The following is a 25,735-nucleotide window of genomic DNA, read 5'->3' as shown; positions in this document are numbered from 1 at the left end:
GTCAGCAGAATATTGAATGTTCGATAAGCGTATTAAAGTCGCCCATAGAAAAAAGACATGGAAACATCTGGGATCAGCTAAATGCGTTTTATTTTTTTTCGAGCCATTTTGACGCGCCTTTCGACCATTAATCCGCGAAACGGACGCAAACACAATCCCACCATTAGATTCTAACCGCGTCAGGCTGCTGCGAGAGGACAGAGCCATTTTGTGAGCACTTCGGTTCTTTGGATCGTAGAATGCTAGACAAATCAATTGTAAAACATGACCACTAAATTATGATCCCGAAGTCGAAGATGCGGTTTATTCGGGATTCTTGCCAATGAAACCTTAATATTTTAAACATCTCGAATCTGTCGTCGCTGAAGCGTTTGCCAAGCTTCCGCATGAAAAGGCTTAAGCTGCGTTGCCTGTTAAGCAGCTTCTAATATAATTAAAAGTTTGGCATTAGTCGGAAGCTTCTTTCATCTGAGTCTCAAAGCATCCATTTGTCATGCCGAATCTGACCAAGAAACTGCAATAAGTCTTAAAGATTTGGAATGATACTCAATATACCCGGCAATTACAGCAAGTTAATTAGCTGGAAGCACCGCAAAGATTTTGGGGATGACCTTCTCGAGCGCCACAATCCCGTTCTTATGAGTACGAAGGAGACAGTGGAAGTAGGTGAAAAAGATTATTTTTATAGCTTTTTATTGCTCAAATATTTATTTGTCACTGTGGAGCGAGCCGTTGTCGGAAAAAAATCAGGCTACAAAATTTGATTTTTTATAAATCTTAAAGGTTCCTCTTTAGCAGAGCTTAAAGACGTTGCCCCCTGAGCCCCAGCCATGGGCTTGGCATGGATAGTGCCAGACATAGGCCTGGGATATCTTTTCATGGATTAGACTCGTGAAGAAAATATTTGCCGGACTCAAGCACGATGGATGAAGCGTGAGATACTTCCACGATCATGGCGTCGTAAGATCGGCAAACGCGCTAATCGTCACTGCGAGGTAACAATCCCCAACATGTTTAGGGTAAATCTGCATAAAATATTGCAAACCTTGACCAAATAAAGGAGTGAAAGAATTAAAATTTAATATTATTGTCTAAGCGAATTCATTCTACTTTCTGCCGAGTTTCCAATAAATGAAAAGATTATCCCGAGAATCCAACAGTGTCGATATATTCAAGCTTACCATGCGTACAAGATGGCACGCATCGAAAATTATAACAGTACCTGATTCTCGACATTTACCAAACTATAATGTTATTAAGCAATCGAACTCACATATCGACGTGAGATATGCCACACCATCAACAGTTTGAGCAAGACACTAAAGCTATGCAAAAATTAAGGCATCAATATGAATTATTTCGAAACATCGAAGACTTGCTCAATGATCCGATGCAGGTTGATGCTTTCCAAGTAGCCCTGGTGTTAACACCAAACGACATTACCACCAAGAATAATAAAAAAAATATAATATACATCATCTCTTAAAGTAAACGTACAGCTTTTAGTTTCTTCACAGCATGGAGATACACGACAATAACGTGAAAAATATTTTCCTCTCCCTACAGAAACCCACAGAAATTAATTCACCAACGCCATTCTTCATCATCTTTAAAACTTACCGGAACAATTTCGCGAACAGCACCCTTGACCAACGCCTTGAAATGAGGAGGACGTATAACTGTCTGTACGAGAAAAAGACGACTGCGCACACGTGGAGTAAATGGTCGGCTAGGGCCTTGGCTACAGAAATACGATCTCCAAAAGGGTCGATCACGCTCATTCTCTGCTGGTAGCATATTGTCCATCATGCAGCAAAACGTGTTCATCAAAATGTCGGCATCTGTTGGCAACGTATCCGTCCAGTCTTTGCCTTTCCACGCCGAGCCTTTATTCCATCGAAATCGATCAAGGCTTCGATCCTTGGAGAGCATCATGAGTCGCTCGAGTACATACTGTTGACGTTCTAGTGACGAGTAATCGGTACTGCTGGAATTCCCTACATTCAAATATTTTTCAAACTATACACACGCTTTTAGCCGTCACTACCAGCAAAGACCTTCATCTAAAAGCACGTACACTTTGATGCTCCTTGAACAAATAAACCCCTCGCTCTTGACTATAAAACAGTGGACTTGTCGCGAGGTTTTGCAGCATATCCGAAAGCGAGACATTTGTCATTTGATTCGTTTGTCCCGGTGGACAAAGTAAAGCTTGCGACGGCACACGACGGAGCAAGACATCTGCCATCACGCCACGTTCGTTTAAAGCAGACGCATTCACTAGAAATGCCTCGACAACATCTTTGACATGGTACGCCAGCAACCGGCGAATATTGCGGCAATACAAATGCATAAACATCGCCAGTCCCCATTCTTCGAGCTGCTGCCACGCAATATGTGGAAGCGACGACGTACGCAATGGATCTTCTTGGCCCTCGCCATTATTTAGGTCTTGTAAACGTGGATCAAAGCCAGATGCTTGATACACACGAGGAGCCATGGATGCATTTCCAAAGATCCCAAATGCGTCGCTTTGGTACGAATTTCCCATGTCATATACAGCAGATTCCGTTGATTCGATAATCTTATTGTCTTTTTGGAGCTTTTGGAGGCGACGAAGATACGCTTTGCCGTCCTCGACGGTCTTAACTGGAGCAGAGTCGAAGAATGAGCGCTTTTCTGGTGTCTGCGCTATAGCGTTCGAGAGATGGCTCGTGTCGGACAAATGACCACGCAGTGATTTGAGCTTTATGATTTCGTTCACTTCATTTCGGCAATAAGAGGAATACTTAGCGTTACAGGTTTAAATTCTTCATATTTCCACACGTACATTGATCGGCACGATTTCGTGGAGCATCTACATCTTCGGACTTGGCTGCATGTGAAAAATACTAGAATCATGCATTAAATTCGATGAGTATTATAAATTTCCTTGGTCAATTCGTCTCGCTACCTTGGCATTTAATTGAATAAGGAGCTCCTCCCCCTGCACTTGCGCCACGCGCAGTACGAGTAGCACCGAGAGTACAAAGACTCCATGACCTAATGCCATTGAAAATTATTAAAGCGCGATGTCTTGCAATATACCGCGACTACAGGATACCGTTTACCTGTAGCAGCTAGCAGACTCAGCAGGATTTTATCATTCCAGTCGCCGCTGACGACGCCCCACAGCGATGGAAGTGTGAGCCACAAAATCACTGAGACCACTAGCGCTAAAGAGCCTAAATTGCTCGTGTAGGTTGTGAGCTGCGCATCGCGAATGGCCCGCGTCTCCAGGGTGCGCAACGCCTCTGCGCCTGCCATCGTCTGAATTTTGGCTCGATTTACCACAATGAATTTCATCCAATCAACATGCGTTTGTTTACCATTTTTATCGAATCAAAGTGGATTATTTATTAAAGGCCGACTCAATCTTTGGCTGATTCTTTTCAAATGAAAGGCCTTTTTGTAAATGCGATACTCGGTTTTGGGATGTTAACCTCCAGTGTGGAGGCATCACAGTCATGGGCCGGAACAGGCCGCAAATATAAGTGCATCATGACGTCTATTACGTTGTAAAAGGTGCTGATTTAAATTTGTATCACTAACTATGAGGCAGTCAACAATAAGCCTGAAAATAATGACCTTTAACCTGCGTTTTGCCGGCAATGGCGACGGATTGAATGACTGGGAGCATCGCAAGGGATTTGTCGCGGGCCTAATTGATCAACATCCTCCCGTTCTATTAGGTACGCAATAGGGGCTCAAACTACAGCTTGCGGAAATGGAGGTACCGAGCGATTTTTTTCAAAAGGGTGTTTAAAATTCTAAAAAGGTGAAACGTCTTCAATTCTGTCGAGCTTGCTGAAAATTCCATACGAGCGCTTTGGCTTTGAACGTGAACGCAATGGTGAGCATGTCCAGATTTTCTACGATCCTTTTGTGCTAAAGCGTTTCGATCATGGCACGTTCTGGCTCTCGGAGCGACCAGACACGTTCGGAAACAAAGGTGGGACGGCGCTTGTGTCCGTATGAACAAACGTTTTATTCTCGCCACGCACCAGGTGCTCTTTTTTTCAACACATAGTTGGATTTTGATGGTCAGAATGCACATAAGAGGAGTCGAAATTATTGTGCAAACGCATTCAGATCATTGCAGGGGATGCTCCTGTCTTTCTTGTGGGCGACTTTACACGTATCGGTACGCTGAAACGTATCGATACTTAGCGTACGTGCATGATGAGCCACAATTTCATAGAGGACTGGGATTAAGAGTCAGGATGAGCAAAATGCTGTTCGTGCAGCCCACCAAATTGGATCCTTTTCCGTCCACAGATGACGGTTTTACAGACGGAAGTCATTACGGAAAGCCGCTATTGCCGTTACCCATCGGAGTATTACCCGGTTAAAGCGGCAGTGCTCTTCCGTGATTATTCGTAATTGTTACTATCGCTGGCATGAATGGTATCGTGGCTTTTTAGAAGTAACTGGCTGGTGCTGAAAATATAGGTTGGCTTACAACAGCTTTGTTTTTTACTCTATTTGCGGTAATATTAAAGTCAGATAATTTTGTACGAGGATCGTCTTTATACCAGACACGTGACGGGCTTGCATGGATAACAATCTTTACTGTCACAATGGCGTGACAGCACAAAGCACGGAGTAAAAATGCAAAACAGGAGGTGGTGATGAATGTCGGCTTGTATATGTAAATGTTTGAATTCAGTAAATAGAAAAAACTGTTCTTCGAATCTGTTTAATTGTTTCTACGGTCCCAGCACGTAATGGTTGGTCATGTAAAATTTTCGAACCCAATGCCTTGAAAGTTATACAGCAACAACCGAACGAATTTTGGCTGCCACAAACTCGTAGTCACCAAACAGGCAGACTCTAAAAAAAAAAACTTGACAAGAGGGTCGTTCATTGGTAATGACTCCTTGCCGTTAATGGGGATTGGTCTTTTTCGGCAGCTTTGTTGCAACGAATCGAACCTGATTAGGCGTTTTAGACTATGACCATCGGACTTAAGCGTGATGTGCGTTTATTTTGATTACGAAAGGAAGGCAAATTTTACTTGACTTTAAGCTCACGAAGCCATTGTTTAAAGATCCAAATAATGTCGGACGAAGAAAAAGAAGCCATCCAAGCATGGATCAAAGCTAATAATCGCAATAAGTATGGCGATCTTGTTACGACAATGTACCTTGGGGGCACCCCGTTATTCGACGAATCAACTGGCATGGAGTTAGATCTTTACGACTATATTTTGAGTCGACACCGTGACCGCCCCTGGCTGGAAGAAAATGTAACATGCGCCGAGAACATTGGTGACGACACGAAAGGTCAGAAATTTGTTGCTGATGTCATATCCATGCTTGCTGTATTTACTTTTAGCTGGCTGCTATGATGATTGTGTAGATGTCTAAAGAACAATAGAATTGCTCCATTTTAGCCACATTTGCACTCGCGGGCAGTCAAATGCGAGGAAAAGCTCAAAACGAATGAGGTTAAACCAGAGCGAAGAGTCATTTGGGAACGTAGGCGTACTAGTGTGCGTTGACCAATTGAGGTGAGTAAACAATTTCTACCATAATCAATGAGAGAAAACAATCGAAAAGTGATTCCAAAGGTAATTTAATTGTTCGCTCTTACTCTTAAACTTATGCGTATTGACAAGTCCTCTCCAAGGACATAAGAAAGTCGAACCTTCGGACACTTTAAAACTTTGGTAAAATAATGTAAGCAAATCTTAAAAGGTTACGTGGCTCGCAAAGGCCCTAGGTAGTCCATTGTCTTTCAAAGGCCTGAGGCACGACGATGTCCAAGCGCGGACCGTTCTTTTCGAGCAACACGGCGCCACGCAATCCCTACTATCGTCACTCGCAGTCTCAGCGTCCTCGTGCGTCTACAACTGAATGGCTCTATCGATTTTTAGGCGCCTTGGTCGTCGTCATGCTTTTCCTGGGAACTTACGAAAGCTTTCGTGGCGTGGAACCGTTACTGGTGGCTCCAACGTATATCGATCCACAGGCCAAAGATGCGATTATTTCTACAGAAAAACGTAATCACTTAAAGTTGCGGTCGGCAACAGCTGGTCAGGATTCGCAGCCATCGCAGAAATTGAGCTCTTCGCCGCTTCGTTTAAAGATTATGACTTTTAATCTGCGATTCGCGGGCACAAGCGACGGTCATAATGGCTGGCAATACCGCAAAGACCACGTCGCAGATCTCATTGATCGCTACCATCCTGTCCTCATGGGTACGCAAGAAGGTTTAAAGGCACAGCTCCTTGAGCTGGAGGTAAGGAATAGTTAACAGACGATGTAGCTACTGTGATTTCTGAGTGCCTTGAATTCTCCGTAGGGCTTGCTAAAAATGCCATACGAGCGATTTGGCGTCGAGCGCGAGAAAAATGGCGAATTTGAACAGATTTTTTATGATCCTACCGTGTTAGAGCGTCTTGATGATGGCAATTTTTGGCTCTCGGAGAAACCAGACACTTCTGGAATTAAGGGGTGGGATGCCAATTGTGTGCGTATGGTCACGTGGGGCAAATTTCGAATCCACGCGACGCAACAAGAGCTTTTTTTCTTCAATACTCAGCTGGATCATGTCGGTCGTACGGCTCGTGCCGAAGGTTCTCGATTATTGTCGCAACGTATTCAGCTGATCGCGGGGAATGCTCCGGTTTTTCTCGTAGGAGACTTTAATACGTACCGCTACGCTAGTACCTATAAATATTTTACGTCGCAAGAAGATGGACCGCACTTTTACGAAGCATGGCCTGCAGCAGAGAAGCAAATTGGAAACGTATCGTATACGTACCATGGTTGGGCTGGTGTGAAGAATGATGGCGAGAAAACTGCGGTGCGGGCGGCTAATCACATTGATTGGATCTTCTTTCGCCCACAGATGACCGTGTTGCAAACGGAAGTTATCACAGAAAACCGCAATGGTCGCTACCCGTCGGATCATTACCCAATTCAGGCGGAGATCCTCTTCCCGAGTGCAGTGGATTTGCCACCGCCTACAGGCTGACAATTGTTGTAAAAATTTTAAAGGTTGCCATAAGATAATCTTTAAAGTATGTTTTTCATTGATCTATAAAAAATTTAAATTGCAGTTTCTTAAATAATCTTTTCTGAAAAATATAAGTCTTGTTTGTGTTTTTTTTTTTAATCTTAAAAAAATTATTTTGGATGGGCATTCAAAATTTCTTGAACACATCCTTCCCCGTCGTTTTAAAATTTAATTGATGGTTTTTCTTAAATCCATACACTAAAAAGACTCTAGTTGCCAACTAAGCAAAAAATTAATTGACTGCTTTCTTAAACGCCATCGGCTTGCACCTTTTCAAGCATCTTCATGATCGCATTGGCTGTGGCTTCGTTGCGTGGCACCCCGCAACCAGTCGTATACATTTCCGCAAGGTTCTTCCACGCTTCCATCGAGTCTCTGTCGGCTGCCTCTTGATAATACAAGAAAGCCTTTTCAAAGTCCTGTTGGACCCCAATGCCGTTATAGTAAAGAGTTCCTAGACAGCAAAAAGCATTGGCATGTCCTTGTTCAGCAGCAGCCATGTAGAAATTGTGTGCCTGCTCATAATCTTGATCAAATCCGTCACTGCCGTGATAATAGATATCGGCCATACAAAAGAACGCATCCGGATCACCACTTTCCATCGCTTTATCTAGAAATTCCAAAAACTTTGTCCGATCTGCCGCAAAAGCATGTTTTTCATCCCCCGAGCGGTATAGCTGAGCGAGATAATACAAAGCCGCCGGGTGGCCATTCGTAGCTGCCATTTCTAGCAACATCCATCCGCTTTTAAAGTTTGGTTCGATTCCCAAGTCTTTTTCGCCTTGGTGCAGCAACACTCCCATAAAAAATTGAGCTGAAATGTCCCCTTTTTCCGCCGCACGAGTAAAAAATGGAATCGATGCGAGTTTATTGCCTGGAAACGGCGGTTCTGCATGCTCCACGCCTTCATAGAGCATCACTCCAAGATTATACAGCGCATCTGGGTGTGGATTCTTGTCCTTGGTGACGCGAGTATACCACGCACTGGCTTCTAAAGCCATGGGTGGGTCGTGCCTTAGACATAAATTGCCAAGCTTCACGTGGGCATCACGATTATGATTATCAGCCGCACGACGTAGCCATTCGACTGCTTTTGTAGTATCAATCGCGTCCTCCGAGTCGTGATCTTTGTGGTTCTCGAGCAGTAACTCAAGCTTTGAATTCGGATTTAAAAAAAGCTCCATGGTCTTGCCAAATGCACGGTCGAGATGCTGTGTCGACGCGTGCTCTATGACGATAGCGTCGTTATATTTCGCGTGTTTCTTGTGTTTTTCGTTGCTCAGATACTGTTTATAAGCGGCACGAGCGCTTTTTCGAATCTCTTTAATGTTGTGTGCGTCATCGACGCGTCTTACATGTTGCCGATGGGCTTCTGCGTCTTGTATGAGCTGTTTGTTCTGTTGTTGCGTGTCGCTTTCGTCCTCGACGTCGTTTTCGTTTAACAACAGAAAGCCCAGCATGTACTGCGCGTCTGCGATATTGGCACACGCTGCAATGCTTAGACATTCCATAGCTTGCGGTATATCGTCACTATCGAGTAACGCTTTTGCTTTTTCAAACGCTTTAAATGCCTACACATTGGTTGAGATTGATTGGAAATGTGACTTTATGTAGCTAAAACTGCACCTCTTTCTCGCTTGCAATGGAGCTAAATGGACGCACACAGGCTGAATTAGAGAAATGAGCATTTATAAAGCTTCGAACACGAATAGGAACGAGTCTACGGCTGTTGGAGGTCAGGAGGTCAGTGAGGACGCAACAACTCGTCTTCCAAGTCGCTGCATGGTTTTTGCTGGTTCGAGGGATGATTAGCAACGTGTGCCACATTGAATTGGTGTGGTCCACATATCGAGGCATGATCTTGAAAGGACACGATTAGACTGCGGGAAATTATTAGGATGGTCGTTGTCGAGTCGACAGGGTGGCAATTTGTTTGTTAATTGCGCTGTTAAAGCTTAAGCCATGTGTATAGCAAGAAGCAGCACATATAGTTGCTTGTGTTACGGTCATTACAAAGGCGACGGCTGCTCTCGACGTACATTAAAAATCGATGAAGACGTACCAATTTCTTAACGTGTTTATATGGTTAATTGGCTGACAAAGCCGGCGTGACATGACCTTGCAGGCCGACCACCAGTCAACGATAAACTGAAAAAGTGGATATTGCGACTTCACGCTTAGTGTATCTTTGTGATATTAATTCTCTTGCGTGCAATCGTAGCAGGGTGTCCTTTCGTTCTGCTGAATATTAGTTATTATTCGACTTGCCTCAACTAAGTGAACTGTCAAAACGATTCACTGGCGGCGAGACGAGCATAAGTCAACTTTAGCAGTGATCTTCGAGTCGTGAATAACGAAAATAAAAGAATGGTATGTGGCTGCGAGTGTTAAGGCAAATATTTTAGGTGGCGATTGTTCAGACCTTTTTAATAATACTAACAGAATTTCTTCTTTAGAACCGAACAGCTCGATTTTTTTTTATTTTGGCGACAATTTGCTATCAAGAGATCCTACGGACTTGCTTTCAGAGCTTTAACCGTATAATAAACGATTGTTGACTTTCTTGTCACGATACTTGGCATGCTTATAGGTTCTGTGCAAAGCAAGGTGAAGCATTTGATAACCATTTTAGAGGCCAACATCAACTCGTAGATGCTGTTAACAATTCTGTGCTCCAGGTCCAATACTCATGGACCATTCATTATGGCCGAAACAAGACCTGAGCAGATTTACGGCAGACATAGCGATAAAAGGTATAACTGTTGATATTGCACTACATTAAGAGGCATGGTCCAACTTTTAAGCTACACCCTCATTGCATTGGTCTTTTTCAAGACTACCCTACTAATATCTACATAACGCCTGCTTATTTCGGAGCAGTAACTTCGTCCCACTCGTACCCAAGCACGCGTGCCATAAAGCCCGACTTGGACTCCTTTTGCACCGATCGCATCTTAAACACAACGTGGCACGTACGGCAAACGCGTTGTGGGTCTTTCACTTGGTTGCCATTCGTACTCGTGCGTCCGGAAAAATCCTTTGGGAATCGATGCATCTCGACTGTAAATGCCGAGCAATCCGAGCAACACACGCGTCCACAGTGGCGACAATGGTGACGTCGGTTGCCAAACTTAAAAGTCGATGAACACAGCATGCACGCTCGGCGTTCTTTTTCGTTAATCCACGTTGGTGGTTGCGTAATGGCACTTAATAGTTTTTTCAAGTACTTTTTATTGGCGACTTCAATCACCATTCGTCCTTTGGCATCCGTAGCGTTTAACGACGCACCGTGTTTGATCAACATACACGCAATATCAATCAACTCGCGCTCAATAGCCACGTGGAGTAACGTTGATCCATCCGCAACCTGAATGTTCGGATCCGCGTTTCGAGAAAGAAGCAACTCGGCAATGGCAGCATCGGATTGACGCGTTGTCATGATATGCACTACCAATGGTGTCTGAAAGCGAGCATTCACTTTATCAACCTCGGCTCCGTGCTTAATCAAGAAATCCACCAAACGATATCCATTCTTGCGATCACGCGAGACGGCAAAGTGAAGCGCATTATTTTCATTTCGATCGGTTAATAGAATCAACTTGTCAATGTCACTCGATTTGCACAGTTCCATGACAATTTGGTAATGTCCTTTACGCACAGCCAAGTGCAGTGCTGTTTGATGGTGTTTTAATTCACGAAAGAGCACGTCCGCTTTAAAATGAAGCAACAACTTGACAATCTGGCCATCGCCATGATCGACGCTATTAATCAACGCTGTTCGACCGTCGGCATTCACAATATTCGGCGTACATCCAGCTTCTAAAATCATGCGTACAATTCGTGGATCTTTTGTCAAATGAAGTGGGGTATTACCGTCATGGTCTTGTACGAGATAGTCCGCTTCCCAATTCAATAGAATCGCCACGACCTCGACATTTTGATACATAGACGCCGTATGAAGCGGCGTGCGACCACGACGATTCAAAGCGTTAATGTTAGATCCGCTCTGAAGAAGCGTGAGCACGTCTTGTTCGTTACAACAATTCGCAGCGACGTGAAGAACGGAATCACCAGGATCCATCGCAACTTGACGAGAAGCATTCGGTATGGCATCGTCCTCTTCGTTGTATTCTTTTGTAAATCGAAAACGAGATACCGCGCGAGTAGTACGCGTTTCGTTCGAGTAGCGCAGTGATTTAATTGACGATTCGCGCTCACCGTCCGACGAATCATCCGACAATGGATCGGACGAAGCCGATTGTGCTGTAAGTCGATTTTGTTCCTCGAGTTCTGCCGCTTGACGCTTTTCTTCGGCACGACATGTGGCTTCCTCTTGCGTCTTTTGCAATGCCACTTGTCGTTCACGTTGTTGTCGCTCAGCAAGTTCTTTTTCACGCTTTATCTGACGATGACGTTCACGCAGTACGTTAAAACGACATCGCGTGATAAACGCACGAAGCATGGACTGCATGCGAACAATTGCTCTCTTTGTCCGTGCATATTGACGACGAGCAATCAATCCACGCGCAGCGGCTTGAATCAAGACCACAAACTCGCCGTAACGTTTAGCGAGCTGCGCTTCGACAAATTGAATCGCTGCTCGACGAAAGAAAACACGCGTAAGGCCGACTTGAATACCAGCAACCGTATCAGACGTTCCCGTCACGATTTCTGGATATCGTTCAGCATGAGCGTGAAGTAAAAACTCGACGAGCAAACTCGCTGCTTGCTTGCGCTCAGTGCTATCAAAAACGTCTTCCGCTGCTTCGACCGGAATGCGTTGCAAGTAGTGACCATTCACAAGTGGGCGATATCGATGAATGAATTGCTGGTGACTTATTCGAACGGGATACCCCGCACGATTTACCCGCACGGCTTCTAATACACCACCCGCTTTCAGTTGGAGACACACGCGCTTTGCTACGAGCACATTCGCTTTGGCTTCGTCATTGGGTTTTAAACAACGAACGTAGTGACAATCCGTGACGTTAATCGTTTCCAATAAAGTTTTTAATTGAATCCGAAATTGCTGTCCAAGACTCACGCGAGATGCAATGCTCGAAGCCACGCCTTTGTTTCGTTTTGACAACGTCTTTTTCTCGGGTGTGACTTGCAAGAGTCCACGTACAAAAGGCTTGGACGACCGCTTAATAATTGCCGTCATTGTCGAGTACAAGAGATCCTTATTCTTTTCACAAAAGCCAAACGTATCGTACGTGACTGCACCAGCGTAATGATGAATGACAAACAAATGGTTGGCAATATCAGTCTTGCTCGCACAAAAGTGAGGATTCGCGTGGTGTTGACGATAAAGCTTCCGTGAAAAATTCTGATCATTCCCTTGCGGTACAATGCACTCTTCATCCAGCGCAGGTAGGATTCCAAACGGTTTGCCTTGAATCAATTCAATACACGGCCCATTATCTGGAAAGTTGATAAAACTCCATTGAATCTCTTCTTTTTCATACATTTCTTGCTCCATGCGCAAGACTGTGCGATTAAAATGCTGCTGCAATGTTTCGTTTGCAAAATTAATGCACAATTGTTCAAAGGAGTTGTTTTCAAGATCTTCAAACCCAAAAATATCGAGCAATCCAATAAATGGGACATTGCAATCTTCATTCTCGACAATCTCATTAATTCGACTTACAAGCCACTCAAACAATTTCCCATACAAATACCGCGCAAGCGCATCCCGTGCATTCTCGGCTGCGTCCGGCAATAAGCCAATCGAGTATTCTTCGTTCTTCGTTCGAATCGTGCGGTTACAAATCGCGTCTTCTAGCCCCGTTTTGTCGACTTCTAAGAACTCCATGACAACAGTTAACGAATTGTCACACATTGTCGAGATTTTGGACCCGACAGTGCCCGAAGTGTGATGCGTGGCGTCAAATTCCAAGTTTCCAATATGCAACAATGCTGCAATCGTGACGAAAATGTTTTCCATATCGTCTTCGTTAAATCCCATGGTTTGCATGGCTTTCTTTAGCACTTGAAACTGATCGGCATCTTTGACTCCGTCCTTGCGTTTAATGCAACTGCTTTGATTCAAGTAATGGAAATGCGTTGGTGTAGTAAGATTCCATCGCTTCTTTTCATCATCCGTAGCTCCTGCGATCATTTCGTAGAAAACGTGGTAATTTCGCTCGGATTCAGCTTGGTAGGCGAGTCGGACTTTTTCAAGCAAATACGTCTGAATTGACGCTCCAATGAGACTCCCTTCCGGTGAGAACTCCATTTTAATAAACTTACCAAACCGACTACTATTGTCATTGCGAATCGTCCGAGCATTTCCAAACGACTCGAGAATTGGATTTGACGATAGAATTTGCTTCATCACGTTACTATCGGCTGTGGCATTGCGATGCTGGGAGATCGTGGCCAAGTATTTCATGACAAACTTGGTCGTCTCGGTCTTTCCAGCACCACTTTCGCCACTCACGAGAATTGACTGGTTTGAACGTGCACCAATGGAGTTGTGGCCAATTGGATGTACGAGCGAACGGTAGGCTTTGTCGGCAATACTAAAGACGTGAGGCGGCATGTCCGGTACGTCGTGTCCAAGCGCGCACTTGTCGCCATTGCGAATGTACTTGCGCATGATCTTGTCCGTATAAATCCCGAGGGTTTGAAACGGATTGATCGCAAGCAAGATCTCGCCCGTGAGCGTGTAAATCTCATTGATCTTGAACCGTTCATTCAAAGTGTGGCAAATACCAGGTTCATGCAAATGAGGCAATTGAATCAAATCCTCGACAACATCCTATTTGGCGAAAAACAAAAATAATAATTGAGTGTAAAAAGCTTTTCAATAAATGCCAACGACACACGTACCATATCATTACTATTGGCTAACATCACATCATTGACTTTCTCTTCTTCAAGAGCATGTATATCAATCTCAAGTGTCTTTTCCGTACGGATGTGAGGCCCCTCGGTTAGAAGGAGCGTCACGCGACGAGCAGTGCTCTGATCTCGCGGCTCCCCGAGCTTCACGACTGTGGCACGATGCCACTCGTCCGTTTCGGAGTCACGAAGCCAGACACCCACGCCTTTTTCCATAACGGCGTTGGAGTAGGAAAGAAGGTCGTAATTGACCACACCGAAGGCAGAATCGAGACTGTGCGGAAGAGTCTTTTCGACCTCGGCGGTTTTTCCTGTTGTGAACTCAGCAAATCGAAAGCACCGAATTTTGAGTCGGCTCAGACTACTACTGGCTCTTTTTCCTTTTATTCATTGGTTTCTCAGATATAGACTTTGACAGGATGAAGTTGATGGTCCCCCCACCCCTACGCAAAGTGGAAGAGGATCGTGTAGTCCGTCCCAGTACCCTAATGTGTAACGTAGGTCAAATAGATGCTTTTACACTCAGAGCAGCACGTTAAGCCGGCATTATGAACCGCTTGCAAGTTAATTTGCTCTCAAAGGACTTTGTATGCGCCTGTATGAGCTTGCGTATCAATGTATTGCGGCATCACTGGCACTACTAGAAGTCGCGTAATGGTCGTCTGATCGGTTGGTGCGCCATATGGAAAATTATTTTAATTAATCGTGTTAGAGGCAATATAAAATAAATTGGTTACTCTTCCCCTCCACCGTTTACACCTGGTGTTAGAGGCAATATAAAATATACTTGGTTACTCTTCCCCTCCAAAGTAGTTATTAGAAACAACTCGTAGCATTGTCCTGGACATCCGTTTAGTGTATAGACAGACACAGCTGCGGACGCCCGTAAAGTATCACGACTGCATGTATCATCGCCCCTACAAAGTTGCAGAGAACCCGTGTAAAGTGGCTCTGCGAGTGGTCTTGCCGTTTTCTGCCAGCAGAAGGTGCTTGCGTCGAGTGTGTCTAGGACATATAGCATGGCACCATAAAAAGCGTTCTTGATGGCAAAACTCAATTGCAAACCTTTCGAATAATGATTTGCATTGCTCTTCACAAATAATGTCTCTGATGCTTGCATGTCGTTCGCTTTTGCAAAAAAAGACGTGGGTTTGGGCGTAATGCTAAAAGGAACTTATGCTTGAGAAATACAGCGGAGTGATTCATGCAGCGTTTAAACTTGACTCGGGTCTGCCGCGACAATATAATTGCATTGAAATGTAGAATCAGTTGTTGCTCGTGGACGAGTAGCTCCGTTCGTCAACATTGGTTTTCCCCATTAAACTTAATATTAACTCTCTTTAAAACCGGAAGTCCCGAGATCTAATCCTTTTTGCGATCGCACACACCTGAGCCTTGTTATAAGATGTGTAGCGGATCTTCCTTTATCTTACAAAAGTATCTAAAATTCAGGTAAGTGGAGGCCCGTACCGGATTTAGTATCACTTTTTCTAATTTATGTTTGGCGTTTAAACAATCAAATTCAGTATGGAGCACGAGGATGTAATTTTAGCAAATAAAATTACACAGTCGCAAACGTAAAACTGCAAAGCTAAATTCTTGCTTCCCTTGCAGATAAAGCAACTTACTCTCTTTCGTCGTCTTGTTCTTCGGATTTGCGCTAAGCTTTTTTATCGATGCTATGATATAAGATTAGGAAGAATACCAAACTGATATAATAGAATGCAGGCGATTTCATAGACTGAAATTGTCCGAGAGTTCGATTCTCGTTATCGCAAATATTTTTCAGTAAATATTGTTTGCTAGTCAGAAGACTGTGATCTGGCTCTCTGATATTTCGCGCAATTAGACAACTTCATAAAAATGTCTGTCATGATTTTTACATGGAGACTGTGCTGTAATGGAAATGTTACACTAACATGTATTAGATTTGTCAAACTTTACATTTTTGATGAAGTACTAAAGGAGAGAACTTTATTGAGTCGTACTGATTGAAACCGAAAATGTCACGGTCAACTGCCACGAATCATGACTAGGAGCAATGCACCCATGTGTTAAACTTTACTAAAAAACTCCTACGTAAGATGCACCTATTTTTAGGAGCTGGCGGACTCCGTCACCAGCCAACACGGACGTCCCAAAGTAATACCCTCGCTGTAGGCGGGCACGTCGTAATGCGGCCACGCTCTATTTAGACACACACCCTAGCCCAGCGAGGAAGCGGTTTAATCAGCTTCTCTTGCGTGCAGTGAGGTAGTTGTGGTGGGCGCGTTAGCGACCTCACCCAACGCACCAAGTACTGTAATTAAGTGTCGTCACGGGAGCGGTAATTTGGCTCCTCGTACGCACTTATCAAGTAGGAAGTAGTCTTAGACTGATTTGTATTTAATCGCATTAAATATAAATACCTATTTTTTACAATCAAAATGTCATCTCTATAGATAACACTTAATATGTATTGCGAGCGTATCTTTCTAGATACCTCGCGTAACGGATGACGCTAGCCGTCATCCCTCTTGATGTGAATGCACCCATGTTCATTACATACACAAAAGTTGGTTCACAAATGTGAATCACACCCGAGTGCGGGGTCTTATTACTATAATTTAGTAATTTACCATCCCCTTAAATACACTAAGTGTGCTTAACGGGAGTGTTTAACATTCAAGCAACTTTAGCCCGTTCATTGAAATTTCGTCAAAGAGCCGCGAGGAATTGCGAGTACCTTTACGTGCCGCTAGTTCACTCAATCACTCTAGCAACCTGTGTTGCGCTAAATATGCCTCCTAAAAGGGGCTACGCTGGTGGGTTGTCTGCGAAGACGCCCACTCAACCTCGCACTAAGCGCACGCACCGCGTTTACTCGCCGGCCGCGTCTATTGCCTTAGTCGAAACGCCAACAGCTACTGCTGCTGTCGCGTTGACGGAGCTAAAGGATATATCCCGCTTAAACAGTGAGGATGCTGATCCGTCGCTTATTGTCGACACCGTTGCCGCCACCTCATAGTAGTGATGCGGACATCGAATTCATGAGGAGTGATGATGCGGCATTATTGCCCATCCAAACGTCTCTCATGGCTCACAACATGGAGACAGCATCGTTTACGAATGCTGTCCCATCGACAGGTAATGAGAGCGCTGCCCGTAAAGGCGCAGCTGCTTCTCCGTTGGGTATAACCACAACGCCTTATGCGCAGACCATACTTCATAATGGTTCTGACATAGAGGATTCGGACCCTAAAGCTCCGCCGACAACACGTAAACGTGCTCAGTCGGTGTCACATGCCAGTCGTTTAGAACGCGGCTATGTGACGGGTGGCATTCCAAAGATGCCCCTCCATCTAAACGGCATCGTTTAAAAGGGCCAAGAGCGTCGCTCCTAAAGCGCGCTCTTGTAGACGCACATAATTATTATCGCGTCTTTCAATCATGGAGGGCTCAAGGAAATTCGCTTGGGCGTATTTTACCGATCCCGGTCGTGTTGCGTTCAAATGAAACGCCCGACCAATACGAGGCGGAATTTCTGCGCCGCATTCAACCACATTCCGATGTGATGAAACAGCGGTCGCAGCGAATTAATTTCGCCCGTTTGCGTGTGAAAGAAATCATGGGTGGTACTGTACCACCTGTTTCTTCTCACTACGCTGCTTCTGCTAGTCCATTTGAGACTAGCGAAGTGGCCTCAGCTGGTGCTCCTTTTCTTAGGCAGCCACCAAGCCGGACAGATCAATACGTAGGGTATCGATCATTTCCCAAGATCAAAACTCTTCGGGTAATTTTTTCCAGTGGACGAGGATCTGATACTTTTGCCTCACGGAGCGGTGGGCAAGCAACCTTCCAACAAGGAAGCGTTGATTCCCACCCGCATCCATCAGTGCAGGTGGCGCCCGATAGGAGTGGCGATCTCGCCCACCTACTCCCGGTTGCCTTACCTTCGTCCGTTCAGTCACATGCGTTAAGCGTTGCTGAACGACGTATTGCGGATCTCGAGGGTCAAGTCTCACGACTGACCTCGGATATCGTTGATGTCCAAGCGAAAGCTCGTCAGGGTTATGAACGCCTGAAGACTCGCTTGGACCTATTTGAACGGATAATGCTAAGGGATCCGGGTTACTCGCGTGATGTCCCTCGCTCTCCAAGTCTTGTTCGTGGGGGGAGGAGTCGGTCGGCTGATAGCTTTTCGCCTTCACCGTCCCTCTCACCCGAACGACGCTCGACTCACAGTCGACGTCACCATCGGTCTCCTTAGACGGATGGGGATATGTGACCTCATTTGGGTCTACACACCATTTCAGACGACCCACGTAAAATACGGCGAAAGAATGAGCCTATAATTTAGGTCTCCAACCTCTTCGACCTCCGTTAAGGGCCCAATGAAACGCGGCAACAACTTCGTAGTACCTCCAGGTAGTACAGAAAATGCATTCTTAGGTAGGGTAGCAGTACTTAATAGTACCTTTTCACCCACTCTAAAGCGTTCATTATTTTTGCGACCATTTCGGTCCGCATGTTCTTTTTGCTTGTCCTGTGGGCTTGCCATCGCGTCACGTACTTTTCGTGTGATGGCTAATCGCTAATCGCTCATCCGCAAAGCGTTGACCTCGCTCACGCTTTTAGCATCAAACTCGTCTATGATACCGCCGAGAGGTCGGTCATAAGGCTAATTTTTATTGACCACTGCTTAACTGGCAGGGTCACTAGGGCAAATTACTATCTTTGAGATGATACCCTCGCGGGTCATCGTCGTATTGACGAAACTATGTCCCTCTTTCGCACCGGGCATAGTGAGGGGCCCTCCCCCACTAAGACTCGGGGTGTGCACAAACGAGACTGGCGTCCGAGGATGGCGCAGTCCATTAATATAAAACGGTGTCTCACCCGTGCTGGCGTGGACACTGTTATTTATACCGAACTCCACAAAGGGCAATTGCTTGCTCCACTCTTCGGGAGTTGCTATAGGGATCACAAGGTGACAGCTGATGCCATAACATGACATCGCTGTAGCTAAAGCGATTTAGCTTAGCTTTCAGGTGCGACGGGAGGGGAACCTTTCGTCCACCAAAGTGATGCAACAGTAGGCGACAATGGTCGTCCTGACTGAAGCTCTCTTTTACCTCAGTGGCTAATGAGCCTGTCACGTGGTATGCCTTCATGGCTGCCAACGTTGACCGCTGAAATTGTGCTTTAGCACTAGACACACTTTCCTGGTGTCTCACCTCGAAGTCTGGTCTGCGCGATAAAGCGTCAGCCAAGACATTTGACTTACCCGGCTTGTATATAACTTTTAAATTAAATTCAGAGAAGAATGTAAGCCATCTTGCCATTCTAGGCGAGAGGTGCGGTGGGTTTATTGCGGTACGCAGTGATGCGTGATCCGTATAAACCACAAATGGTTCGGTGTCCAATAGGTGCACACGAAATTTGACAAGAGCATACTTTATTGAAAGTAGTTCTTTGTCATATACGGGTAATTCAGTTCCGCGGCTTTTAAAAGCCGGGACTGATAAGAGATGACGCGGTCAACGCCGTCGTCATCCCTTCTGCATGAGCGCGCTGCCGATTGCAAAGTTACTTGCATCGTAGACGACGCTAAAGGGCTTATCCTCGTCTGGTAATGCCAAGACCGGTCTACAAGAGATTGCTTCAGTGATGTGAACGCATCATCTTGTTCTTTTAACCAAACCCATTCTGCGTTCTTTTGAAGGAGCTAAAATAATGGTTTAGTTTGCTCTGCATAATTCTTGCTATATTTATTTAAGTAATTAGCGAGCCCTAGGAATTGGCGCAATCCTTCACATGCCGTGGGATTGGCCATTCCTTTACTAAGTTTATCTTGTCTGGGTCTGCTCGTACACCATGTGTACCAACGATGCAGCCCAGTACAGGTATCTCAGGGACCCCCATGACGCACTTTTGCAAGTTGACGTACAATTGGGCGTCCTTTAAAGTCTATAACTTAGCGTCTAAATGATGCTTGTGCGACTCTATTGCACGCAGCCCGTCCTCGGCCCTACTACGCACGAATACATCGTCAAAGTAATGGGACGCGTAGGCACGGTGCTGACGCATCACGTGAGCCACCACTGGGTTGAATGTAGGCGGTGGGTTTTCCAATTTTAGGGCGTCACAAGCCACTCCCAAAGCATACCGCTTGGGGTGCTTACTGCCGTTTTGGCTACATCGGACTCCTCTCATGAGTACCTGATACTAGCCATCCTTCAAATTCAACGGGAAAAGATAGTTGACTTTCCCATGGAGTTCAACAAGACATCTGTCCGCGGGATTGGCGCTTGCGCCGGTACGGTCGCCGTATTCAGCTTATTGTAAGCATGAACCACGCGCCATCCACCTGTGGCTTTACGCACACAAAAGGTCGGGCTGCAGTGAGGCGATTTGCTCTCACGCACATGTCCCGCCTTGGCTCGCTTGTCGAAGAACTCATCGATATAATCGACTTGTTCTTTCGGCAACGGCCATTGCCTGGTCACACAATACTTGGTGCCAGGTTCGAGGTCTATCTCGTGCCCGATGCCCCTATCTGCTGGTAGGCGGCTCGGCACTTCTTCTGGGAACACATCACGATGTTTCCACAGAACCTCGAAGAACGGACTGTATCTCAAGGCATTCCAGCCTTGAGCAGCGAACCGTGTATTTGTATTTTTGTCCGTTCTAGATCACTCTTGTCCATTGTGGACGACGAGCAACAGTCCACCAAGTCCTCTTTTGGAACTGGTGTGACTATTTCGTGGATCTTTCCTTCCTTTAACTCGGCAAGGAACAGACCCCACGACATTTCCGGGAGATTTACTATCTCCTCGGTAGATTTAAAGACTTGACGGAGCACCTCAACTGAGGATGCCTCTGCAATTTCGTCTTTGGCGGCCTCGAACACCTCGTTCAAAGGCCCGTCCTCGCTAATAGGAACTGATACAAACGTCACTCTCCGATTGTCACTCGTTTAGACGTGCCTTTGATCGTCCTAATCTGTCGGGTATTCGCTCTCTGAGTAACGACGAGATTTTTGGGAAGCGGGTGCCGTTGCTCTCCTGGCTAACGCACCCCTTCCAATCGCACCAGGCTCTAGGCGCCGTGCCGGTTCATGCGACGCTTGACTTCCTGTCAGCTCATCGTCTGCTGCCACAGGATTTTATGCTCTGTGCAGGAAATTCGAAAGCATGACTACTTGTCATCGTCCTTTTCACTACCCCAGTCTCCACGAGGTGGGTAGGAATTGGTGACGTTTGACATCCCGTCAACGCACCCTCGACTGTGTTCGACACGACATCAGTTACATACACCTCTCGCAGGAGCACACCCCTTCCGGTGTCCTGCGTAGAGCTCGAAACTGTGCGTGTATGCCAGTCTATCCATGGTTGGTACTTCGCCAACCATGGCATGCCTAGGATGAGGTCATAAAGACTCTCCATTCCTAGCACTGTGAACTTCTCTTTACAAGAAAAGTCACTAAAGCTGAAAGCGAGTTCTACCTGAACTCCCTCAGAGTTAATGAGTGCGGCGTTCGCTAAAGAACGGTCGCCTCTTCTCGCTTGCCAAACTGTCAAAGCGACTCAAACATCGCCGGTCTCTTTCTTAGAGCCGCGAGTTTTACAAAATTTTGTGATGCACTCGAATCCACTAGGAGGGTCATCACCTGGTCATAGCCTCGTACTTGAGCGCTATAGAGCAGCAGGGTTGATGTCCGAAATTTTAAGACCTCAGGGACTATGCTACCCATTTGTTCCACAACTCTAAAGTTAGGGGTAGTTTCAGAGTCCGCGTGAGTGGGGCATCCCGCCCCTTCTGCGCTCCTGCATTTCCCGACCTCTCAGTGGTCGATGCAGAATTCATGCGTCTCACACGCTGGTTCTTGCCATCGCTCTTCGAAAAGGGAGTCCTCTTGTGGTATCTATCCCCAGCAGGAACCCTGGCATAGCAGCCCATCATATGGCCGCGCATGCCGCAATCATAGCAGACAACGTCTGCATTGCCCAACTCCATGGGAGTAGCATCTGGCCTCTCGGCCGACGGCTTATACCAAGCTGTCGCCGAGGCACTGTTGTAGGATTGCTCCTCAACTAAGGCAATTTGGATTGCCTCTTCCATCGTCGACGGCACCTTTCTGAAAACGGCCTGTCGCGGTGGGCCATTCCGTAGTCCGTTCATAAACGTGGGCACCTTAATGTGCTCCGGAATCGGACCTACGGTTATGGACGCCGACAGCGAGCGCATCTCTTGCACATACTCTTGCAGAGATCGCTTCGCCTGTCGCGCTCCAAAGAAGCGCACCTGAAGCAACACTTCGTTGTTCGGCGGCTGGTACATGGCGCGAATCTTTGTCTTAAAGATCGCCCATATAGGGAACGCCTTTCTGTCCGCTATAAGCGCCGAGTAAGCCCACTCCGAGGCCTTACCGCGCATATGCGACATAGCGTACGACACCCTCCGGCTGTCGTCCTCAATGCGCTGCGCGACTCCGCATTGCCAGTGGACAATCGTGTACGCTGCAGTTCCATCGAACTTGGGCGGGTCCATCCGAATGGGCCTCGGCTGGTGCATCCGTGCTGAGAGCATCTGAAGAGTTCTGTTGAGAGCCTCGCTCCGAGCCTGCTCATGCCTTAGCTCATCCTGAGTCTGAGTGACGGACTCCGCCGCAGCATGGCTCTGTGCACGCGGACGCGGATCTCCGCTGTCCGAGCACGAATGCGTCAAACTGCTCCAACTGAGCAACATGTTGCTCAGGAGGACTGCCCAGGTGCCTGGCCAGGGCTTGTTGAGCAAGTCCCTGCGCCATATGCCCTGTCACCTCCCGACGATGTTCAGAGAGGTGAAAAGAATGAGCCAAATCGATTTTGAGGCTTATCCTCACGTACACACGCAGAGATGCGGGTCGTAGGAAGGATTTCTAGTGCGACCAAGTGTAAACGGAAACGTATTAATGCGGCCACGCTCTACTTAAGCACACAGCCTAACACAGCGAGGAACGGTTTGACCGTCTATTCTAGCGTGCAGTGAGGTTGTGGTAAGCGTCTTAGCGACCTCACCCAACGGACTAAGCACTCCAGAAAAGTGTCGGCACGGGAGCGGTAATTCGGCTCCTCGTGCGCACTTACTAAGTAGAAAGTAGTTTTCAGACTGATTTATATTTAATCGCGTTAAACATAAATACCTATTTTTACCAATCAAAACATCATCTCTAAAGATAACACTTAACTGTATTGCGAGCGTATCTTTCTAGATACCTCGCGTAACGGATGACGCTAGCCGTCATCCCTCTTGATGTGAATGCACCCATGTTCATTACATACACAAAAGTTGGTTCACAAATGTGAATCACACCCGAGTGCGGGGTCTTATTACTATAATTTAGTAATTTACCATCCCCTTAAATACACTAAGTGTGCTTAACGGGAGTGTTTAACATTCAAGCAACTTTAGCCCGTTCATTGAAATTTCGTCAAAGAGCCGCGAGGAACTGCGAGTACCTTTACGTGCCGCTAGTTCACTCAATCACTCTAGCAACCTGTGTTGCGCTAAATATGCCTCCTAAAAGGGGCTACGCTGGTGGGTTGTCTGCGAAGACGCCCACTCAACCTCGCACTAAGCGCACGCACCGCGTTTACTCGCCGGCCGCGTCTATTGCCTTAGTCGAAACGCCAACAGCTACTGCTGCTGTCGCGTTGACGGAGCTAAAGGATATATCCCGCTTAAACAGTGAGGATGCTGATCCGTCGCTTATTGTCGACTACAATGAGTCGACACCGTTGCCGTCACCTCATAGTAGTGATGCGGACAACGAGCTCATGAGGAGTGATGATGCGGCATTATTGCCCATCCAAACATCTCTCATGGCTCACAACATGGAGACAGCATCGTTTACGAATGCTGTCCCATCGACAGGTAATGAGAGCGCTGCCCGTAAAGGCGCAGCTGCTTCTCCGTTGGGTATAACCACAACGCCTTATGCGCAGACCATACTTCATAATGGTTCTAACATAGAGGATTCGGAGCCTAAAGCTCCGCCGACAACACGTAAACGTGCTCAGTCGGTGTCACAAGGCAGTCGTTTATAACGCGGCTATGTGACGGGTGGCATTCCAAAGATGCCCCTCCATCTAAATGGCCTCGTTTAAAAGGGCCAAGAGCGTCGCTCCTAGATCGCGCTCTTGTAGACGCATATAATTATTATGGCGTCTTTCAATCATGGAGGGCTCAGGGAAAATCGCTTGGGCGTATTTTACCGATCCCGGTCGTGTTGCGTTCAAATGAAACGCCCGACCAATACGAGGCGGAATTTCTGCGCCGCATTCAACCACATTCCGATGTGATGAAACAGCGGTCGCAGCGAATTAATTTCGCCCGTTTGCGTGTGAAAGAAATCATGGGTGGTACTGTACCCCCTGTTTCTTCTCACTACGCTGCTTCTGCTAGTCCATTTGAGACTAGCGAAGTGGCCTCAGCTGGTGCTCCTTTTCTTAGGCAGCCACTAAGCCGGACAGATCAATACGTAGGGTATCGATCATTTCCCAAGATCAAAACTCTTCGGGTAATTTTTTCCAGTGGACGAGGATCTGATACTTTTGCCTCACGGAGCGGTGGGCAAGCAACCTTCCAACAAGGAATTGTTGATTCCCACCCGCATCCATCAGTGCAGGTGGCGCCCGATAGGAGTGGCGATCTCGCCCACCTACTCCCGGTTGCCTTACCTTCGTCCGTTCAGTCACATGCGTTAAGCGTTGCTGAACGACGTATTGCGGATCTCGAGGGTCAAGTCTCACGACTGACCTCGGATATCGTTGATGTCCAAGCGAAAGCTCGTCAGGGTTATGAACGCCTGAAGACTCGCTTGGACCTATTTGAACGGATAATGCTAAGGGATCCGGGTTACTCGCGTGATGTCCCTCGCTCTCCAAGTCTTGTTCGTGGGGGGAGGAGTCGATCCGATAGCTTTTCGCCTTGACCGCCCCGCTCGCCCGAACGACGCTCGACTCACTGTCGGCGTCACCATCGGTCTCCTTAGCCAGATGGGGATATGTGACCTCATTGGGGTCTACATATCGTTTCAGACGACCCACGTAAAATACGGGGTGCGTCTTCATATACGGGGGAAGGGTGAGCCTATAATTTAGATCTCCAACCACTTCTACCGCCGTAAAGGGCCCATTGAAACGCGGCAACAACTTCGTAGTACCTCCAGATAGTACATAAATTGCATTTTTAGGTAGGGTAGCAGTACTTAATCGTACTTTTTCACCCACTCTAAAGCGTTCATTACTTTACGACCATTTCGGTCCGCATATTATTTTTGCTTGTCCTGTGCGCTTGCCATTGCGTCTCGGACTTTACGTGTGATGGCTAATCGCTCATCCACAAAGCGTTGAGCCTCGCTCACGCTTTTAGCAACAAACTCGCCTATGATACCGCCGAGAGGTCGATCATAAGGCGTGCACTGTCCAGCAGTGCGCCACTGAAGCCGCTACCGATTCCAACCAACTGTTGGAGGTCAGTAAGTCTGGACTTCGTGTTTGGCATGCCGCCCAATCATAAGGGTCGGACGGGGCTAATCGTCCTTGCAGGCAGACTGAGCAAGATGGTGCATTTAGCACCATGTAAAACATCGATCACAGGCAAGGAGGCAGCTCTCTTGTTCCTGGATCATGTTTACCGACTAAACGGGATGCCCGAGTCCATAGTATCGGACCGGGATTTACGTTATACGTCTGTTTTTTGGCGACATGTGTTCGAGCTGCTAGGTAGCAAGCTCCACATGTCGACTGCAGATCGTTTCCAGACGATTGGCCAAACAGAACGTGCCAATCCGATCGTGGCG

At 46.5% G+C, this 25,735-nt stretch overlaps 7 protein-coding genes across 7 annotated transcripts; 4 read left to right on the top strand and 3 right to left on the bottom strand.

The window, feature by feature from the left end:
* Nucleotides 1-950: 950 nt before the first annotated feature.
* CCR75_005532 (uncharacterized protein) lies at nt 951-3,306 on the bottom strand (the record flags this gene model as incomplete). The annotated part of the gene is made up of 8 exons (XM_067963613.1): nt 951-1,025; nt 1,367-1,417; nt 1,498-1,560; nt 1,621-2,019; nt 2,078-2,763; nt 2,831-2,891; nt 2,954-3,042; nt 3,111-3,306. 8 exons carry the CDS (start codon nt 3,304-3,306, stop codon nt 951-953), a joined length of 1,620 nt encoding a protein of 539 aa, XP_067820306.1.
* A 316-nt stretch (nt 3,307-3,622) lies between these two features.
* On the top strand, nt 3,623-4,209 carry CCR75_005533 (uncharacterized protein; the record flags this gene model as incomplete). The annotated part of the gene is made up of 3 exons (XM_067963614.1): nt 3,623-3,731; nt 3,818-4,011; nt 4,132-4,209. 3 exons carry the CDS (start codon nt 3,623-3,625, stop codon nt 4,207-4,209), a joined length of 381 nt encoding a protein of 126 aa, XP_067820307.1.
* An 889-nt stretch (nt 4,210-5,098) lies between these two features.
* On the top strand, nt 5,099-5,487 carry CCR75_005534 (uncharacterized protein; the record flags this gene model as incomplete). Its single annotated transcript, XM_067963615.1, has 2 exons — nt 5,099-5,324; nt 5,435-5,487. The coding sequence occupies 2 exons, from the start codon at nt 5,099-5,101 to the stop codon at nt 5,485-5,487; spliced, it is 279 nt and encodes a 92-aa protein (XP_067820300.1).
* A 74-nt stretch (nt 5,488-5,561) lies between these two features.
* CCR75_005535 (uncharacterized protein) lies at nt 5,562-7,117 on the top strand. Its single transcript, XM_067963616.1, has 2 exons — nt 5,562-6,282; nt 6,346-7,117. Exons 1-2 carry the CDS (start codon nt 5,800-5,802, stop codon nt 7,018-7,020), a joined length of 1,158 nt encoding a protein of 385 aa, XP_067820301.1. The 5' UTR covers nt 5,562-5,799; the 3' UTR covers nt 7,021-7,117.
* A 193-nt stretch (nt 7,118-7,310) lies between these two features.
* CCR75_005536 (uncharacterized protein) lies at nt 7,311-8,573 on the bottom strand (the record flags this gene model as incomplete). The annotated part of the gene is made up of 1 exon (XM_067963617.1): nt 7,311-8,573. One exon carries the CDS (start codon nt 8,571-8,573, stop codon nt 7,311-7,313), a length of 1,263 nt encoding a protein of 420 aa, XP_067820302.1.
* A 1,069-nt stretch (nt 8,574-9,642) lies between these two features.
* On the top strand, nt 9,643-10,178 carry CCR75_005537 (uncharacterized protein; the record flags this gene model as incomplete). The annotated part of the gene is made up of 2 exons (XM_067963618.1): nt 9,643-9,669; nt 9,846-10,178. 2 exons carry the CDS (start codon nt 9,643-9,645, stop codon nt 10,176-10,178), a joined length of 360 nt encoding a protein of 119 aa, XP_067820303.1.
* On the bottom strand, nt 9,929-14,124 carry CCR75_005538 (uncharacterized protein; the record flags this gene model as incomplete). The annotated part of the gene is made up of 2 exons (XM_067963619.1): nt 9,929-13,825; nt 13,897-14,124. 2 exons carry the CDS (start codon nt 14,122-14,124, stop codon nt 9,929-9,931), a joined length of 4,125 nt encoding a protein of 1,374 aa, XP_067820298.1.
* Nucleotides 14,125-25,735: the final 11,611 nt, after the last annotated feature.

The sequence above is a fragment of the Bremia lactucae genome, linkage group LG1 (assembly GCF_004359215.1).
Source record: "Bremia lactucae strain SF5 linkage group LG1, whole genome shotgun sequence".
Classification (NCBI taxonomy): Eukaryota; Oomycota; class Peronosporomycetes; order Peronosporales; family Peronosporaceae; genus Bremia; species Bremia lactucae.
Note: the sequence above shows the minus strand (reverse complement) of the source record. Positions and strands in the feature narration are given on the sequence as shown.

Excerpts from the sequence above, each read along its gene's own strand:
- CCR75_005535 (XM_067963616.1), top strand. The coding sequence starts at position 5,800 with ATGTCCAAGCGCGGACCGTTCTTTTCGAGCAACACGGCGCCACGCAAT. Across the intron at positions 6,283-6,345 it reads CACAGCTCCTTGAGCTGGAG|GGCTTGCTAAAAATGCCATA; the intron begins GTAAGGAATAGT and ends AATTCTCCGTAG.